General features: G+C 42.0%; 1 protein-coding gene across 4 annotated transcripts; it reads left to right on the top strand.

Moving 5' to 3' along the window:
* The first annotated feature begins 8,751 nt into the window (after positions 1-8,751).
* On the top strand, positions 8,752-19,703 carry LOC149305402 (acyl-protein thioesterase 1-like). Of its 4 annotated transcripts, none has more exons than XM_089477175.1 (9): positions 8,752-8,820; positions 11,142-11,173; positions 11,957-12,022; positions 12,775-12,822; positions 15,718-15,788; positions 16,362-16,435; positions 17,582-17,683; positions 18,824-19,000; positions 19,650-19,703. In XM_089477175.1, the coding sequence occupies exons 1-9, from the start codon at positions 8,752-8,754 to the stop codon at positions 19,701-19,703; spliced, it is 693 nt and encodes a 230-aa protein (XP_089333301.1). The 4 variants fall into 4 exon arrangements, with proteins under 4 accessions (XP_089333301.1, XP_089333303.1, XP_089333304.1 ...); XM_089477177.1 differs by having other exon boundaries at positions 17,582-17,699; positions 18,858-19,000; XM_089477178.1 differs by lacking the exon at positions 12,775-12,822.
* Positions 19,704-20,493: the final 790 nt, after the last annotated feature.

Raw genomic sequence — 20,493 nt, 5'->3', positions numbered from 1 at the left:
AAGGGGTTGATTGAGGAAACTTTCTATACATAATAAATGAGGTGTCTTGGGCTGGAGGGCAGTAGACTTCTTGCTGCCAGGCCAGGGGGTAGGCCCATGCTGTGTCCCCCCGGGCTAATAACAGGTGAGGTATTTGTTTTCCCCAATCTGTGCCGGCTTACTACAACCTCCGTAAATTGCATTAGAAATAGAAGGTGCTGCATGGGGTCAATGTACTGCTGACTGAAGGGGGTGGTGCACAGGGTCGGGTCTAGAGCACACCTAGTAACTCTGACAGGTTTCACCAGAACTCTCTAGAAGAAGCGCGGCCACCAAGAAAAATAAAAATTTCAAGGGTTTTGTGGACGTTATTTCTGCAGGAAGGTTATACCACATATGCACCACCCCTTCACTCAAGTAAATCCTCTTTAAAATGACAGATCTCAGACGTCCTGTGTAGCTCAACCTTCTTCTGGGAGGTTGTTCCACATATCCACCACATCCTTAATGAAGTACCCTTTCTTTTATTCAGTAAGCCTTTTCTATTAAATAAATGTACAAATCTCAGGGGTTCTGTGGACTTCATGCTCCTGCTGACAAGCAAGGATTATATTATAATTTAGAGCAGCTTTTATAGTTAATGCTGGTGTTGTGATTTTGGATGAGTTATTAGTTATTTGCACATCAAGTTTTACAATAACTGCAGTGTTTTAAAAATGGCAAGCGGAGACTGCAAAACCAAAATTCACGAAAAAAAAGTGTAACTTAAATGTTTAAGTGAGAAAAGAGAGTAAGGCACAGAACTGTAAACCTATGAAGCTGTGTTCACAGATCATTCAAAATGGAGTCACTGTGTGCTCGGGAGCTAAATACACGACCCAAATTACACTCAAAGCGCTCACCAGATCAAAATGCTTACAGTTTTGTTTACGCTAACAAACACTCGCTTAAGGCAGAAGACCAGTGGAACCAAAAGCACTTGTGATCACTCAAAAGCAAACAGATTTGTTTTAGTGCAACCGTTTCTGACCTCTGCGCCAAGATGGCATTTGAGCAGCTAGTTACGGAAGCACGTGGTATTTTGCAAGAGATATATATACTAACAACCAATACACAAATCTACACTCGAATAATGGCAAAGATAATATTTAGTAAGTAACAATGCTTTAAACATGTTCTAACTAAAATGCAGATAATCGCTAGTTTTACAATTATCAATGCAGTGTAGTATTACAACCTACCTGCCAAATTCCTTAACAAACTGCATGCCTCCCCACATTTCAAAATGTGAAAAAGGGACACTTTTTTGTTTTAATCGCTCTTGCGGAACTTGCACTTTACAATGTCACGCTTGCATCGCCACGTAAAACACGTTTCATTTTTGTCAGCACAGTCATGCATATTAAAAATGACCAACACATTGAATTGAATTACCATGAGGCTCAGACAGACATACTACTTCCATGATGCTGGCTAAGCATCATGGGAAGTGCAGTTAACAGTAGATAAAGCTCCAGATGTTAGCTGTGAATTACAGTTCCCATGATGCTCAGCCAGCCAGGTGTCCCCCATGACTAGGCATTGTGGGAGTTATAATTCATAACTAACACCTGTCACATCATTTGCTACTACAGTTCACATGAGGCTCAGCCAGAGCATCATGGGAAGTGCAGTCAACACCTGTAGATGCTAGCTCTGAACAACTCCCTGGCTGAGTATCATTGATAGAGTAGTTAAAAAACACAGAGATTTTTTTTTTAATTCAAAAAAGGCTAATGTCAGCCTCCCTCCCAGGACCCTCACACACTGCCTTTACACACACCTGCCCATAAACACACATATACACATACAGTGCCCTTACACACACACACATATATACACATACACTGCCCTTACACACACCTGCCTTTACACACACATATACACATACACTGCCTTTACACACACCTGCCTTTACACACATATACACTGCCCTTACACACACATATACACATACCTTGCCCATACACACACACCTGCCTTTACACAAACATAGACACATACCCTGCCCTTACACACCAGCTTACAAATACCTATACTGCTCTTACTTACAAGCTAACAAACACACACATACAAACACTGCCCTTACACCCCTTTCTCCCCATCTCTTACCTCTTCTTCCATCCTTCTTCCTCCATCCTTCATTCTGTGGTGAGAGCGCGAGGTCTGTCACCCTGCAAAGCGGGACAGAGGTAGTGACAGTTGGGGGACATGAAACTGTGTGCATGTGTAGGTAGAAGAATTGATGCTGTTTTGAAGGCAAAGGGTGTTCACACCAAATATTGATTTGATTTAGATTTTTCTTCTGTTCACTCACTTTGCTAAATGATGGATAAATAGTTGGAACTTCATTTAGCACTGAAATTGTTCTGCTGTGTTATAAATAACTGATTGGAGCAATATCAGCAGAACAGATGTGACATGAACTTGTTTTCCTAAATCACTCAAAGGAATTTTGTTCCATCCAAATTACCGCAGCATACACATTCTGAAAAAAATGTGTGCATGCTGATGGCTTGAAACCATGTATTGTTTGTGTTATTTTTACACCCTTGAATAATTCAGCTAAGCATCTTTCATGCTGGGGTGGGGGGGACAAAAGGAAAAATTGACAGCACAATGCAATCACCCACACCTCCCTGCAGACAAGGAATTGCAAGACCTTTGCATCTAAAATTGTTGTAGTGTAACAGATAATAAGAGGCGACTCACCTCTATTTTATTTCCTTGCGGAAAAACACTACAGAGAAAAACAGGCAGCATTTGAAGTGTCTACCAACAAGCTGGGGGCTGGACTCATGAATCGTAGAACAAATACACACTCACACTAATGAACACGCACTCACATCCTCACTTTAACTTTACATATCACACCCTTACATTGAGCCCTTGCTGCTCGATCATCACCGTTTATACTTATTACTTATAGGCCATATATGTGTATATATATATATTGTGACCGTGTGAACCCCAGGGAGATGATTGGCATGGCATCTGAGTACAGCTGCTATGCAGATTATACATATGGGTCCCTGGGGTGGAGCAATTGGAGAGCAGGGTGGGCCAATGCTCCATTCCCCCATTCTGTGGAAACTCCATGCCGGGTTTTCCAGGAGGCAAGAAATCTGCAGGATCCGGTCCGGGATTTCTATGAGGCCGGCGTCAGGCACAGGTGCTGGGCATTAAAAACCCCTGGAGCCTGATACTCAGGGAGACTGTTGGGGGAAGAGGAAGTTCCCTGAGCTCCCAGGGCAAGGAGAGGCCCTGAAGAAGACAATCCCTGAGCCAAGTGAGGCAATACCTGCCTGGACATTTTGTGTGCTGTCTGGGGGAGGTTTTCCAGAGCCTGGCGTAGCTGGGTCTGGCTGGGAGGTTGAGTTAGTGGGTGATTAGGCTGGTCAGTCTGGACCAGCATAGTTCAGTTAGAGAGGGCTCCAATTGGGAGCTAGGTTTTCTTTTTATGATTTGTTTTTTTGGGGGTTTCAGCAATTAAAAATAAAGATCTGTTTTGTTACAAGCTGGTGTTTCCGAGACTGATTGCCCTAGAGGACTGTGCTTAGGACCCCTAAAAGTGACATGTATGGCCCTCCAGCTATAGGGTTTGTCACAATATATATATATATATATATATATATATATATACACATATAGGTCCTATATACTTTTCTAGGTCTTATTACGCAACATGTCTTGTAACATCACATTAGGTTACCCCCACAGCCTCCACGATGGGGCTGATCCAAATCAGATAGGCCCTGAAGAATTTAGCTGTGTATCCTGCTGGTTGCCACAGGCTGCACACAAGTGCATGGAGGGTCACCAGTTGTACAGCCCAGATCTAGTTTACGTGGGAAGAAAATGAGAGTTCAAGGTAGGAGACAATTAGCAGCAACAAAAGACAAACCAGGGGCCAAAGCCCAATAATCACACAACAAAACCCTCAGCACATCAAGGGTTAAGTAATTGACAACTGAGCACTGATTGGAGGATGTGATGGTGTCATATAGGCCTGCAAGTAATTAACCCTCATCAGAAGCTGTGCTGACCAAAATGAGAATTTTCGCCATTCATCTGTGCAGCCTCCTGTTCAGTTAATTGGGCCCCCATTATCAAAGTCACTGCTCCGAGGACATAAACGCATGAGACCCAAGGCCTGGTTATTGTGGGCATAGGCCTCTGCGATTCAGTGATCTTAATCCCAGAGAAACGTGCCTACTACACACCAATCTACAGATACCCTTTGTGTGCCACAAACATGCTTTAAATTTAATAATCAGCTTTTTTAATTAATGTAAAAAAACATTTTTCTCTCTATTTGTATCGGTTATTTTGCCAGTTAAAGTTTTGTCATACCCTTTGAATATACCGTATTGGCTCGGATATAGGCCGCACTTTTTTCCCCCACTTTAAGTCTTTAAAGTGGGGGTGCGGCCTATATTCGGGGTCTAGCGCCCGACACCCGGGACATGCAGTCCCGGGCGCCGGGCAGGCAGCGGGGTTAGGATACAGATCCCCCGCAGCGGTGCAGGGGACCCGTATCCTACTCCCCGATACGCTCAGACAGCCTCCCCTACCAGCACTTCCCACGGGGGGGGTGCCGGCACGGGAGGTTGTCTAAGCGCATCGTGCGGTTGTCTAACCGCACGATGCGTTTTACCTCTGGTCCCCCGCCTGACTTACCGGAGCAGACTCCCGGGTGTCTTGCGGGGCCGGCGGGGGACATCTACGCAATACGCGTATACAACTTCCGGTGCCGGCACATCCGGCACCGGAAGTTGTATACGCGTATTGCGTAGATGTCCCCCGCCGGCCTCGCAAGACACCCGGGAGTCAGCTCCGGTAAGTCGGGGGGCAGAGGAGGACAGTGGCAGCATATCTCGGGGGGCAGAGGAGGACAGTGGCAGCATATCTCGGGGGGCAGAGGAGGACAGTGGCAGCATATCTCGGGGAGGGAGGAGGACAGTGGCAGCATATCTCGGGGGGGGACAGTGGCAGCATATCTCGGGGGGGGGACAGTGGTAGCATATCTCGGGGAGGGAGGACAGTGACAGCATATCTCGGGGGGGGCAGAGTGGCAGCATGTTTTTTTGGTGCTTTTTTAAAGAAAAAAACTTTTTCTTTAAAAAAGCACCAAACTTTTAGGGTGCGGCCTATATACGGGGGCGGCCTATATCCGAGCCAATACGGTATGTGTTGTAAGAAGTGGTGTGTAAACTGTTAGTGCCATATAAAAAAAAGACAATATTATGTTCAGTGGCGTCGCTGCAGGGGGGCAAGGGAGGCCAATTGCCCCCCCCAGGTTAATCCTTGCCCACCCCCGTTGTCCCCCTGCCAAATTTGGAATAAAGTTGCAATGCGACCTTAAATCCCATCTTTTTTTTTATTATTTATTTATTTTTTATGCGGAGGAGAGAGAGGGTGCGACCCGCGTAAGATCGGCAGCCAGGGCAACCGATCTTACGCGGGCTGCACCTCGAGCCCTGCTACTTACCTGTGGGAGGGTCTTCTGTACTGCATAGAGGAAGCGGAGTCTAGCAGAGTTCACGTGACATCACATGACTCTCCAGTCCTGCTTCCTCTGTGCAGTACCAGAGAACGCAGAGGGAGGGCGCTCCCTCTGCTGAAGTCTGTGAGCGGCATCAAGGAGCTGCAGTGCAGGTAAGGGGGTGGGGAGGGTGTTTGAATGAGTATGCGTGATTGAGGGAATTAATCTGTGAATGAATGAGTATATGAATGAGTGTGTGTGTGATAGCATGGATGTGTAAGTGCTGGAACCTAGGCATGATGGGACTGTGATTGCTGTTAGCAATCACACTCCTATGATGCCAAGTCAACCAGTACATGCTGAAACCTAGCTAGCTGCCCCCCTTGTGTATTGATGCTGCCAGCAGTATGGGGTCTGCACATCACTTACAGCCACCCTGTACCAGCATGTACTGGGTGACTTGGCATGATAGGAGTGTGATTGCTAACAGCAATCACAGTCCCATCATGCCTAGGTTCCAGCATTTACTGGTTGGATGTGTAAGTGCTGGAACCTAGGCATGATGGGACTTTGATTGCTGTTAGTAATCACACTCCTATCATGCCAAGTCAGCCAGTACATGCTGAAACCTAGCTAGCTGCCCCCTTGTGTATTGATGCTGCCAGCAGTATGGGGTCTACACATCACTTACAGCCACCCTGTACCAGCATGTACTGGCTGACCTGGCATGATAGGAGTGTGATTGCTAACAGCAAGCACAGTCCCATCATGCCTAGGTACCAGCATTTACTGGTTGCCTGGGTATGATAGGAGTGTGATTGCTGTGTGGACGCCAGGGCTGGCTTTGGGGTGTGCAACCTGTGATCTATGCCTGTAATTTAGGGGGTTTTAAATATACCTTTTAATGACGTGAGTGTAACTACGGGGTACTTACCTTCCGTTCCCCCGAACCGCCGTTCTACTGAAGCCCCTCGTCGCCTGTAGCCGCTGGCAGGTTTCCTGAACGCAGACTGCATGAACTCTGGCTCTGTACACACGCGCACCACCATGTGGCCTCTTATAGACACTACACTTATGCGTTCCAAGCCTCCGTTTCATGCGGGGCGGGATATACGATTAGTAGGTCTATTTAAACCTGGCTGTTGCACTAGCTCATTGCCTGTGATAGTGCCTTGTGCATGTTGGCTGTGCTTATTAAATACTTCGTGATTTTGGCTTCTGACCTTGGCTTGTTTTTGACGTTCCTGTCTATCGCCTGTGTTTGACCCGGCTTGTTTTTGATTATCCTGTCCTTGCCTACTCCCGACCTCGGCTCCGTGTAACGACTACTCTTTTGCCTGCTGCAACCAATATACTGCTCTGCTCCCGTACCGGTGGATGATACCAGGTTCCTGCACTGCTGGTCCTCTAGTCGTGACAGAGTTTTAATGTGAATTCCAATTGATCTATACCTGCAAAGCTGGGTTTTTGCGTTATTCTGTAGATCCATATCTATATATTTCCATACATTATTTATGTATACCTGCAAATACAGTGTTTGTATGTCTTATTCAGTTGATTAATACTTGCAATGCTGTTTCCATGTATTTATTTGATCTATACCTGCAATGCTACGTTTCGTATACTATTGTATACCTGCAAATACAGGATTTGTATGTCTGATTCTGTTTATTTGATATATACCTTTAGTGTTGAGATCACAAGTGAATTGCAGCTGATCTATATATGCAAAGCTTGGTTTGTGTGTTAATGTGTTGATCTATACCTGCTATCGGCAACTGGGGCTAATATTAATATATATGGGAAGCAGGGGCATCAATACACAAGGGGCAAAAACACTAAGGGGGGGTATAAAAAAAATCCATCCTGATGTAGATGTGACGTAGATTGTGTCCTGCTGTTTGTGTGTTTTTGGTTATCAGTGTAGCACAGCCTGTCCTCGGGTGTGTGTGTATAGGTGTTGGTGAGGCAGAGCCTGTCCTGGTGTGTGTCTGGGTGTTGGTGTGACAGAGCCTGTGTTGGTGTGTGTGTTTGGTCATCTGTTTCCTGGCACTTAACTTACAGTAGGAATTATTTAATTTATATTTATCCAGAGATAAAATGCCCTCCTGAAGTTGTAGTGACTTCAGGGGACAAAACGTTCAAGGCCCTGAAATCATTTAGTGGAAAAGTTATTTATTGTGTTATAATATTTATTTCAAGGATTAGTCGCACTCAATTGTGGCTTCAGGCTTCCCATGTTGAATGATCAAGTATTATTTTAGCCCAATAACAAAAGTATAATTCCATAGCACATTACTTTTGGAAATTATGAATGCCCCCCCCAGTTTGACTGTGGTATCTTGTGTGCCCCCCCCCCCTATATATTGTTTCTAGAGTCGCCACTGATTATGTTGTTGTTGCCAGTAGCCACCCTGTTCTAAACACTTGTGAGACAGAGCACTCCGGTACCAGAGACAGACCGAGGATCAGCGGGAGGTGGGACTATGCAGGGTTGTAGCACCCGAAGTAGATTACCAAGTGGTTGTACTTGTAGCACCCGAAGTAGATTACCAAGTGGTTGTACTTGTAGCACCAGACAGGATTACATTGGCCCCTACAGCACATTCCACATTGTGCTATTTGCAATTCTTTCAATGTAGTAACACTGACGCCATGTTTTGTACCCAACAAACGCACTTTTACCATAGAACTTTATAGGCTTTCAATTTATCTACTTGAATAAATTGATATTTTAGGATATACTGCATTATCCTAAAACCTTGTAATGACAGAGCCAGTTCAGCCCTTATGTGAAGAAAAGCTCCCGCATAACGAAGCCTTTGGATTTAGTCAGTTTACACCAACCAAGGCGTCGTACACTTGAGCGCATCAGAGCACGCCACAACCTGCACCTCCTGTCATACGACGTCAAGCACTCATCCCTACGACCACTAGAAAACTTAAAGATCGAATAGGGTCCTGATCGACCCACGCACCAGTCATCGTCGCCCAATCATGAACCAATACACAATGACGTCAAACAACCCCCTCCCGCCTTAGTGTCCCGTCTTAATTCAGTTCGTTGACTGACTGGAAGGATAGAAGGTGTGTGACTAGGCTCGCGGGACCTGACGTACAGGCCACGCCCCTTCATGCGCGGGCACGCCGAGGGTTATTGAAGGATAAGGGCGGCGCGCGGCCCTGACCCTGCTGCTACAGCTTGAGACACCCCGGAGTGCGAGTCGGAGTCTGGGTCTACCCGGTGTATGTGCGGCAACAATATGTCCGCACCCCTGCCTGCCATTGTGCCCGCCGTCAGGAAGGCCACGGCCGCGGTAAGTCATAAAGTATACCGATATCCCCGCTCTGCAGCTTTCGTTACCACAGCACTGTCCCATTCAGAGTGCACATACTCCCTCGGAGCGCCTGCCATTACTGACACACCCCTTTACACCGCCTGCGGCGGCCTCGCGAACTACAGGGGACCCCAAACATGCCCACCGGTTACAGAGCTGGGGAAGTCTGCGGTCCGATGCGAAGTCATGCGTTATACGGTGCGGGCTCCGCTGTCACGCGGAGAGGTGTCTCTGTACATGAACACCGCACTCTTCCCTGTACTCGCCATTCCGGTTGTTTAGGGCTTTCTCGTGTACTTTACGTGGCTCTGCCTATCTTGTAGCTCTAACTCCAGCACTTCGGTGTCCTCATCACGCTGGGGACTGTTACAAGGTCATTCGTGTGTTTGAAAATATCTAACTGCTCTGAAGAATTCTCCATAGAGAAAAAAAAAACACTCTATGGTCTGTAATATGCTGTTTACTAAACATTGGAGATCTAAATAACATTTGATGGTGTTTTGTAAACAAGGTTAGAGGTTTTCTCCTCTGATACTTCATGAGGTTTCTTTATAGCCGTTACTGCATGAATACATTAATGTATAGTTTTATATAGCTCCAACAACACAGCGCTGTGGAATATAACGGTGCGATATAAATCGATCATATGCAGCTCTTACGGTAGATACAGTCAGAGTTACAATAAAGATGAAACCTGAACCGACCAACTAAGACAAGCTTGGCGATCAAGGAAAACCTCAGAACTCTCTTTTATATCAGAGAAGCGTACAATCTCTTCCATCAGAAGCGCCTTATCTGCCGCTAACGCGATCTACGTGTTCGTCTATGATCCTTTCGCGCTCGCTCTCCCTCCATGCCCTGTGTCCTTCTACAGCCATCCCCTCTAGATTGTAAGCTTGTGAGCAAGACCCCTAATGTATTGATTTGTCTTTGTTGGGTTCTGCATAAATTGTTGGCGCTATATAAAAGATAATACACTGGGTAAAGAGGGTCCTGCTTACAATCTTGAGGGAGAAGGGAGGGAGAGAGAGAGAAAAGAAAACTCAGTCTTTTACCACCTTCACAATTCTAAAACCCGCCATTAATCGCATTGTACCATACAAGTGCAAACCCCCTGAACGTCCGCCTCGGGGGTAATGTCTAATTTAAACCGGTATACCCAAAATACAAAGTCTATTAATCACCCACCTACCTATGTACGCCTGTTCGCACATCTACCGAAAACATGTCACCTTCTCCCCCACAACAGTCTTTCACGAGCTACGTCTTTTTACTCTTTCTCCCGGCTCTTTATTCTTACAGACAGATGGTGAAGAGATTTGTCTTTCGTTACACGTTCTTTAGAATTGGAGGTTTAAAATGAAGACTGAGCCATCTGCTCTTCCGTTTTGTAGTATAGTATTGACCCACGCCCTTTGGCTTGTACAATGAACTTGGATAGCTGTGATGTCATATTTTGCTTTTGTATTTTTTTTTTTTTTCTTTCAGGGTATGTTCAGAAACCGCTCCTGCATATTTACCGTCTTTAAATTGTATTGTGGGCTCTAGAACACATAATGTATCACGGTTGACTCCCTTTTTTTCCGTTTTTGAAATAGGGTATTTGAATCTGTAATTGCTTAATTCGATTTTCTTCTTGGTTGCCTCGTGGATACTGTAATGAGTAATACAGGCTTCTGTAATAATAATTATGAGTAGTCTCTGTTTATCACAGACACATTTGCTTGGCCAGACCAATCGAGGATTTTCTTAAGACAATTGTAAATGTATTCTTTATGGTAAAGGACAGGTGATCACACAAAAGAAAATATAGCAATATTATGAATTATGCCAAAACATTTCATTGTTTTATTAACCATATATTTTAATAATATAAAAGGAAAAGTAGACTTTGCGTCCATTGTATGGAAAGCAGCTCCAAATCTCCTATTGTGTCCCACAACTAGAAGCAATACCAGCAGACAACAGTGACGTGGTGCGCTGACCCACACCTATACACAATTACATATTTCAATAATAATATTCTGCCATAATTTGTATATTATTTCAAAATACTGGCTAACTGCATTTTTGATGGACCTGCAGAGTTCGCTGCAGTGCGGGCTATGATATTTATAGGAGAGAAGTATTAGTAGTCCCCTTATACTATTTACCTAATGTTTAGGGGAACTTCTAACCTGGTTTGTATTCATTTGCCATGCAGTAACTTGACTACCCTTAATAGACTGAACCGTTTTGATAAATGTATTTATGTGAATGCTAATATGTCTTTATATTCATTATTTTGTTTTTCATTCTAGGTTATATTCCTGCACGGCTTGGGAGATACTGGGTATGCATCTATGTTGGCTACAATCTGTTACAAAAGCAAGACATGAACATTTTTATTACTTTTAGGCATATTGTGTACCTTTTTGAGTAGCTGATAGTTATATTCTTTTATTATATTAATAAAGTAAATATTTAATCTGAGCAGACATGAAAATGCACATATGTGACATAGGAGACGTGCTTGTGTTGGTTTCAAGTTATGAAGTTAGCGTCATAAGCACTATTGGGTTACGCAGGTTTTTTGCATCATACCAGCCTCTGCTTGGGATGTTGGAGTTATCTTCCCTGGAGCATATAGATGAAAATATTGATGCACTAAATAAACACTTTATTCTGTATTAATTTAAAAAAATAAGTGTTAATGGTGAAAAATGTCTTAACATTTGTGATCTTTCTAAAACTAACCACAACGCTTACAGGGAAGCAATGTTTATTTTGTAGTTGTAGTTGACTTCATATTTGCCTACAAGCACACATTGGTCACGTACTCCACGTACGCTTGATGCTATAATAAAGGGTCACTATAGTCGAAACTCTTGTTTGGTATTTAGAGAAAAAAAATCAACAATCGTAGGTTTACTCATGTATCCTTGAAATATCAGATTGCACTTGACCACGTGAAGTATCCATATTTTGGGGGGGAGACAAAACAATTAAGTCCATCTAAATAGTTTTCCTAGGAATATGGTCTTTTGTGACTGAAATATATTTCCTGTAGATTTAGGGATGCTTCTTGAGTTTGACTAACTTAATTTTTTTTTTTTTTAATGTATTTATTCGATAGGCATGGCTGGGCAGAAGCAATGGCAAGTATTAGGAGTCCACATGTCAAGTACATTTGTCCGCATGCGTAAGTGTAATGATTTAGTATGTAGCTTTCACTGCTGTTCCAAACTTACATTTATTTTAATGCTGTGGTTGTGTTCCAAAAATAACCTTAATTTCTGCTTGTTTTACTTTTTATTGCTCCATGTATCAAGGCCATTGCCTCATTTATTTAACTGCTTTTGTAACTTTAATATCTAATTGTCCTGATACTTTACAATGTGACCAATTTCTGACTGTTGCATTCATTAAACTGCGTGTGAAGGCTGGAGCGTTCTTTTAAGGAGGTGTAGAGATAAGTTTTATTGTTCTCCTTAATGCTCTGTGTCATATGAAAATATATTGATTTACTAAAGTTGCCTGGAAACGGTCCTTTTGTTCCTCCAAAGCCTTCCTCTGCGTATTACATCACAGCAGTCTTACCCCAGGAGCTACTACTTCCACCTGCTGTTTTCTGTTGCTGCACAGGGTACAGGAAAGCACTAGAGATCATAATAAATAGCGATGGGGTGTGATGTGTCATGTGAGTGGGGTACCTTTTAAACTAGAAGACCTTGAAGGTATTGCCCATTCTGTGATGATGGAGATTGTCTGGATTAAGAGGCCCTGCCAAAATGCTTTCAAATAAGAAAATGCAGCGAGATGGTTTTTTTAAAATAAAGGAATAAGCGTATTTATGATGTATACCATAGTAGTAGATAATATTTAAAGTACCTTGTGTATCATTTTCTGTACAAAACATGCAGCTTTGTATTAATTGTTGGTTTGATGTTCCAGACCCGTAATGCCCGTTTCCTTAAACATGAATATGGCTATGCCTTCCTGGTGAGTACTTTTCCCTTCCTGTTTCCATCTCATCGTGTTTGATCACAGGTGAGGATATTGATTAATAGAACCTCTGCATCCAAAGTAACACTCTTTTTGGGAGGGGGGGGCTTGGCAGATCCTTATACAATTACCGCTGCTAGAAGGGCCATAAGTGTCACATTTAGGGATCTGACGCACAGTCCTCTAGGGCCACAAAACAAAATCTGTCCCAAACACCCACTAACTAGACCTCCCTGTTAAGACCCAGTCAAGCTAAGCTCTGGAAACCATCCCCCAGACAACACATAAAGATCCAGGCAGGTATTTCCACACTTCGCTCAGGGATTTTCCGCTTCCCACAACATTCTCCCTGATCATCCAGGGGGTTTTATTGGCAAGCACTTGTGCCTAATGCAGGCCTCATAGGAATCCTGGACTGGATCCTGCAGCCTTCTAGTCTCTTGCAAAAGCCGGCATGGATTTCCCACTAGAATGGGGAATGGAGCATTGGCCCACCCTGCTCTCCAATTGATCCACCTCAGGGACCCATAAACATTAATAGTATAGCACCCAAATAGCATTGTGTCATGTTGTGAGCTCTTCTTACCCTAAACACTTCCCAGTTAGTTGCCTTCCCTGTCAAAGGCAACTAAAGTGGTCTGACAGAGCACATAACTGCCCATCGATTGCATAGACTTGGCATGGACTACTGAAATATCTTAAGAAAAAATAAACTCCTTATTCTGTAATTTGCATATCGTGTGTGATTTAACTCCACTGCCCCCAAAGCCGTGTTCTAGGCTGGTGAATGTGTTGATGAAGCTGATGCAGCATGTGTTGATCTTTGTTGAGTGGGCTGCACGCAATCCTAACATAAAGCAGGGTAGGCGACTAAGCCTGAAAATATGGCACTCAAAGGCCACCGAAAAGCCAAAAATCTGGTATGTAAACTGAAAAGGCAATCTATACCTCAAATAAAACGAGGTCATTAGTCACATTATTTACTGTTTTATATAGCGCCATTATATTCCACAGCTCTGCACAACAGGTACACAGGACATAAGTAATATATAAAATCAATTTGACAGGAGGAAGGAACTGCTCAAACAAGCTTGCAATCTAGATGGCACATTAGTTCTGTATATTGTTACACGGTTCACCATTTTTAATATTTTTTGTGTGTTATGGGATTTTTACGTTTAGTTTTCTAACTTTCACTTTAAGACTCCTTGCCTTTTTAAACTTCTGATTTCTGACCTGCAGATACATCTCTTTACCCCATCCTTATGCCTGTAACTACATTGCGTTTCCTGTGTTTTTCGGTTATTTAATACTTTATGCTGCTGGAATACATTTTATCTCTCTGTGCTCTTTGGCGTCCGATTGTATTCTTGAGTGGCACACTTGGATGCTAAAATGTCTTCCCTACTGTATGCACTGGATGCCACCTGGAAACCGTTTTATTGTTGCTGTATCGATCTGCACACACTTCTACTGAATTATCATTTATTCTTCAAGGAATCTTAACATCAAAATGTAACATTGGTTGCTGGCCTGTGCACAGTCCTCTTAGCTGTTTAATCTCCTCTATAAATTTGCAAGTGGTTACTAAAAAAATTTAGTATTGAATGTTGTATCGCGTATAATTGTCCATGTTGACCTAAATGCCTGGCTTTGGGGTTGCAGTCTTCAGAGTGGCATCAGAAGAGCTTTATTTTACAGCTTTCTTTCCTGAATGTAGGCCAAGTATTAGTGATCCTTTCTTTTGGCTAGCTTAGCAAGTGTTGCCATATGCCACTGTATTTATTAACTTGGCATTTATTCAGGCCCTTGTCATAGATAACTAATGCCTCCAAATGCAATGCGAGAATTATGTTTGTTACAACCTCTTGCATCTGCACATATGTGCTATACCGTGCAACGTTTTAGCGACTAAAATCTAAATTAATCTCCCATCACAGAATAAGTGGCTGGCGTGGTCAATCGCAGAATAAGTGGCTGGCGTGGTCAATTGGTGATATCCCAAAGCTAGAAATATGTGTTTGCTAGGGTGCGTTTTTAATCATTTATTACTAGTATTAATTTGTCCTGCCTTTAATTATAGCAGAGACTTATTAAAGAAGAGATCTTTGTTCTGTATTGTCTGAGGGAATCGCATAGCAGGGTTTCCTGTGCCTTTTTTAAAATGAGAATAAATCCAGCCCTTCTAATTTAATTAAACGGTTGTTGTACTCCACGCTTGCTTTGTTTGGAGAGTTGGAATTTTGGTCTTTTATTATGTCACGTTTCTGTTTGGGAGCCGTTTAATTTCCTTGATAGCTATGTTCTTCCTGCTGCAGCAGTACCAGGAGACTTAAGCATATCTGCTTCCCGCTAATTAAATTATAAATGACTCTGTAATTAAAAATTTATGGTGTCCACAGGGCAAACCAAGCTTAGCGTTGTCTGGAAACACCATGATATAAATTTCACGGTTCCTCGAGCCTTCTAGAATAGCACATCTTAGCATAGTAATGTTGCGTTTACTTGACATAATTATAATTGTTGAAAATCCTGAGGAGCATGTCACACGAGTGCAATTAATACTTTGGGTGTTTATTCGTCAAATCATTTAAGGGTTTGGTGCTTAAATGACTCTGGACAGTAGTTATTTCTCTCCCTTTTTTTGTAAAAGTATCTTTATTTTGGGCTTTTTTTGGAGAGGATGAGGGTAGTTGAGGACATGAAAAACAAAAGTAATGCTGGTTCTGCCAAGTGGTGGCTTTCCAAGTAGTGACTCTTGGAAATATCTCAACCCGTTGACCGAAAGAACATGATCATTTGCTATGAGTAATATTAATGCAAGTTAATTTCAAGGTGCTAAAGGTTAGGTAGGTGACAGTTTCTCATTTTTAATAATCTAATGCTCCTTAGGTTTGACATATATGGGCTGTCCCCCGATGCGCAGGAAGATGATGCCGGTATCAGACGGGCTGCGGAGAACAGTATGTATTTTCCCTGGCTAATTTTGTGTATAGATCAAAAATTAAAATCGGGGATATAAAACCATATTCTGATGTACCATATCAATTGACTTTACATAAGTCTGTTTTCTACCTATGTTAAAACCTGTGAGCAGTATGATGCTTATATCTGGCTATTATGCCTGCAGGTTCTTCATTTTGAACTGATAGTTCTGTGCCATACCAGCTGGCGAGACATTAATACTATAATTTTTTTGGGGTATACACTTGCTAGTAAAACAGGTTTATGATTTGTAATACAGCTTGTCATGTTTAGTTTAATGCTTGAAGGATTACATGCTGTATACTATATTGAGACATAACATCACTGTAGAGCAACCGTCCACAGTTTCGATTTACCTTTTCATGGCTGTGCATGTATATTAACAAAGACTACCGCAACATCTAACACTGTGGTGGGTTTGGGCCTATGTGAAAACCAGTGCTTGTCCTAGAAAAGATTGTTTATGGGGGCAGTGTATGGTTTCTGAGGCTCACAGTATTTGTGCCTGCCTTCTTGGACTTGTAACATATATAACAAAATCTTATTTTCAGTTAAAGCTTTAATAGACCAAGAAGTCAAGAATGGGATCCCTTCAAACAGAATTATTTTGGGAGGATTTTCTCAGGTAGGAGAGAAGCTATTTATGTGTACCATGAAGGCTTTGTGGGTGTCTGTGCTTGCTGTCATGCTGGAAGCATATCTGTGGTTTATACTCAACTATGAGATATATAAATACACTAAATGACCAAAGCTATGTGGACACCGGAACAATAATATATGAGCTTGTTGAACATCCCACTACAAAACCATGGTCATTGATATGGAGTCGGCCCCTCATTTGCAGCTATAACAGCCGCAACTGTTCTGGGAAGGCTTTGCACCAAATTTTGGAGTATGTCTGTGGGACTAATCCAACATTCAGCCAAAAGAGTATTTGTGAAGTCAGGCACTGATGTTGGACACTAAGACCCTGCTCGCAATCGGTGTCCCAGTTTATCTTATGGGCGTTCAATGTGGTCAAGGTCGGGGCTCTGTGGAGGAATTATTACCTGCACACCAAACTCCTCGCACTGTGTCTTTATGGGCCTTGCTTTGTGCATAGTCCTGCTGAACTGGAAAGGGCCTTTCCCTAACTGCTGCCACAAATGTGGAAGCTTACAGTTGTCTAAACTGTCTTGGTATGCTATAGCATACCTTCAGTATGACCTATTCAAGAATGTTTCTATGGACGTGCCTGAATTTATACATCTGTTGGCAATGTGGCTGAAACACCGGTCATATAGTGTGTAAAGGTACCTCAAAAGGTTCCACAAAACCTTCAAGCCGGTGCAAAATGCAATGTATGATTGGTTTGACTTTAAATAAAAATTTAAACTTCTCAAGAATTGTGGGGGGGGGGGGGGGCGTGTTTTGCATCGTATGATTATCTTAGCTTGTGTCTTGGCAAATAGTAGCAGCAGAGGAATTGGCAGAGGGGACTAGCCTTGGATGATTAAGGCAAATTAATCTTATGCATGCAATATCAACTGGGGAAATCTGAACATCTACAGTCCCAATAAGAGGGTTAGAGAAGTTAAATGATTTGTGCATGTATTAGGATTTTGGTGATACCTTGATTGAGAAATGAGTAGGATTTTGCAATTGATGGGGGCAAAAAACAAATTTTCTTTTTATATTTTATCTTGTAAATTTAAGAAAAATGTATTGTATGCTTTAGAAGCTGGTGTCTGTTGCTTCAGTGTATCTCTAATACTTTATTTTCCATGACTAGGGGGGGGCATTGTCACTGTACACTGCCCTTACATCAAGTCAGAAGCTAGCGGGTGTTATTGCACTGAGCTGTTGGCTTCCACTGAGGTCTTCCTTTCCTCAGGTATCAAATAATGTTTGTACTTTGCATGAACAATATGTGTTGTATTAAAATGATTGAGTAACATAGTGTACAATGCTTCTCTGTTATAGGGCATTTCAGGGGTGGATGCATATTTTACATGAACAAGTTCTTTTGAAAAATGCATGGTCCTACAGGGGTCCTAGTTACATAGTGACAGTGTGTGCCTGTTCATCTTAATTTTACAACTATGAGTAGAACACATGATGCCTTCCAATGATACTTTCAAAGTTCCTGCGCTGTAGAGGTTTCCCTCCTCTGTGTCCTGGCCAGGTGGTTAGTCTATAGTCTCATCATCATGTAGCGTTATGCATTGAGCCTTGTCTTCACACCACTATGTCGCTAGGTGACAGGATGCAGTACAGCTGCACAACTAGTGTAGGTTTCAGGACATGTCCTGGCATCTAAAAGTTGGTTAAGCAGTGAGTGGCTCCAGGTGGAAGTGTCATTGCCAACCCAGAGCTGTATTATATATAGACAACCATACAAGAGACTGAGGAGCTGTTAAGGGAAACCTTGACCATCCAAGTAGTAGGGACCAACTAGAAAGATCATCGCTATATCAACTCTTTGCAAGGTACATTGGTCCTGATGGTGAGAGGAGAACATCTAAAAAATGTTAAATGTTCAGACTTTGACTATTGAGGCTTACCTAAATAAGCAAGGGTTAACCAGAAGGTCACAATGGGCTGGATTACAAGAGATTTCCCCCCCCCCCTTCTGTCATCTGAAGGTAAACCCATGCCCATAGATATTATAACCATGTCCAGGACTAGCTCTTCATCCGTGGATCGGTTGCCTTTTGCAAGCTTCATTAACGCTAAAGCCCTATATATCTCTCATACCATGTTGGGACCTTAACTTAGTCTTGAGCCATCTTACGATTTAATGTTTAATAATGAGGATCCAAGAAGTCTTTGTGCGTGAAGAAACCATTTCTAATATTTAAAGATTTTTTTTTTTTTTTATTTCCACGAGAACCCCACCCCCCCATAATATACATGGTAGACAACTTTTAATTCCACCCCTGTCCTTTTTATTTATTTTTGTTATACTGAGGGAAATCTGGTAGTACTGTAAATGGTTTTATCTTATTTTTTTAGTAGTACTTTAATATTTTAGGCTGCTGTAAATAGTGCCAACAAAGATGTACCAGTTCTTCAATGTCATGGAGAAAGTGATCCACTGGTTCCACTCTTGTTTGGTTCTCTAACGTCAGAGAAACTAAAGACTGTAATAAATCCAACACACGTCAGTTTCAAGACATATGCGGGGTTGACACACAGCTCGTGCACCCAGGTGAGTAACTGTTTAATTTTGAATTGCATCCAGGACAACTTTGCTGTGTATTGGGGTTCAGCAGTGCTAAGATTTTTGTTGAAGCAGAGATTATTGTAATTCAGTTTCAAGCGTAAGCACCATTGCATAGATTAGTCTCTAATAACAGGATGAGATGTTGTGGGTTTTTTTTTTTTTTTTTTTATTCTTGGCACTTGTAAAATGAAATCTGCTAAAATGTTTGATACCAAAGCGTTGTCAGGATTTTCCATCTTGTCGTACCTATGTATTCCGAGAACTTTTTCATTGTATATCTCCAAATGCCAAAGTCCCAGTCTTTCCTTTTGTGGTGGCGCTACTTAAACAAGTCTCTTTCCGGTGAGGCTTATGCAAGTGTCATTTTTACTGATTAAACATGCACTAGAGGGCCTTTTAAATGATGACAAAAAGTTGTGCATTTAAATCCTACACTTCAAAAGTGAGCCTCAACAGAAAGAAGATAAAATTATTGATCTCGTGTAGAAGCTTCTCGCCCGCTGTACTTCTTACAATGTCACTAGGACTTTAAGGATGGCAATATCTATAAAAGTATTACTGAATATTAATGTAACCATTTGTGTTGCTGTACAATTTTGTTTATCTTTTTTTTTTTTTTTTCCCCCACCAACAGGAAATGGCAGACATTAAACAGTTTATTGAGAAACAACTACCTCCCACTAATTGATCTTCTCTTAGATGCCTTCTTGAAAAGTATACCAGCGACGGTCACTATACTCTAAACCTTTTAAGCAAGACAGTAAATTGGAAAAATCATTCGCGGTGGAGGAAACCCATTTTGTCCACTGGAACAGAGGATGTCCAAGCCTAATGTAGAATTAGGATTGATTGTAAGCAGACATCAAATTGTGTAAAAGCTAATAACCATTATTTCAAACAAAATGTCTTTAACACTTCATAGCTGAGACTTCATTAATCTACCATAAAGAACCATGGGGCATAAACCCAATTCTGTTTGCTGTTATGTCATTGTTTTTCTGCCATTTGGTTCTCCACATAATATACTGTGTTGGTGGCTGATATAAACAATTTTTCATGAGACTGATATAGAACACATACATCATTAGAACTGGCCTCTTTATGGTATAATTTTAACGTTATTAAACAACCTGCATTACAGAAACTGAGCTAAATTGTAGTGTAATACATCCAAAAGAGCCCCTACCTTGATAGGTGAAAATATAAACATCTATAATGATTCTGAATCTAAACAATTAACATTAGTTTTTTTTATGATGGCCTATGTTATAAAACTGTTATAAAACTGGAAATAATTTCACTTAAAAAAAAAAAAAAAAAAAGTGAAAACTGTACTGTATGTGATTTCCATCTAGTGATTACAGCTCCAGCCTTCAACAAGGCTTGAACTCTTAAGCCAGGCTCACAGCAGGGCAATGAAGTGCATCAGTTCAAATTGGCAATAATTAAAGGAAATACAATATATCAAAACATTGTGT

The sequence above is a fragment of the Sceloporus occidentalis genome, unplaced genomic scaffold (genome assembly GCF_023333645.1).
Source record: "Sceloporus occidentalis isolate IW3139 unplaced genomic scaffold, rSceOcc1.0.p SCAF_11, whole genome shotgun sequence".
Taxonomy (NCBI): Eukaryota; Metazoa; Chordata; class Lepidosauria; order Squamata; family Phrynosomatidae; genus Sceloporus; species Sceloporus occidentalis.
Note: the sequence above shows the minus strand (reverse complement) of the source record. Positions and strands in the feature narration are given on the sequence as shown.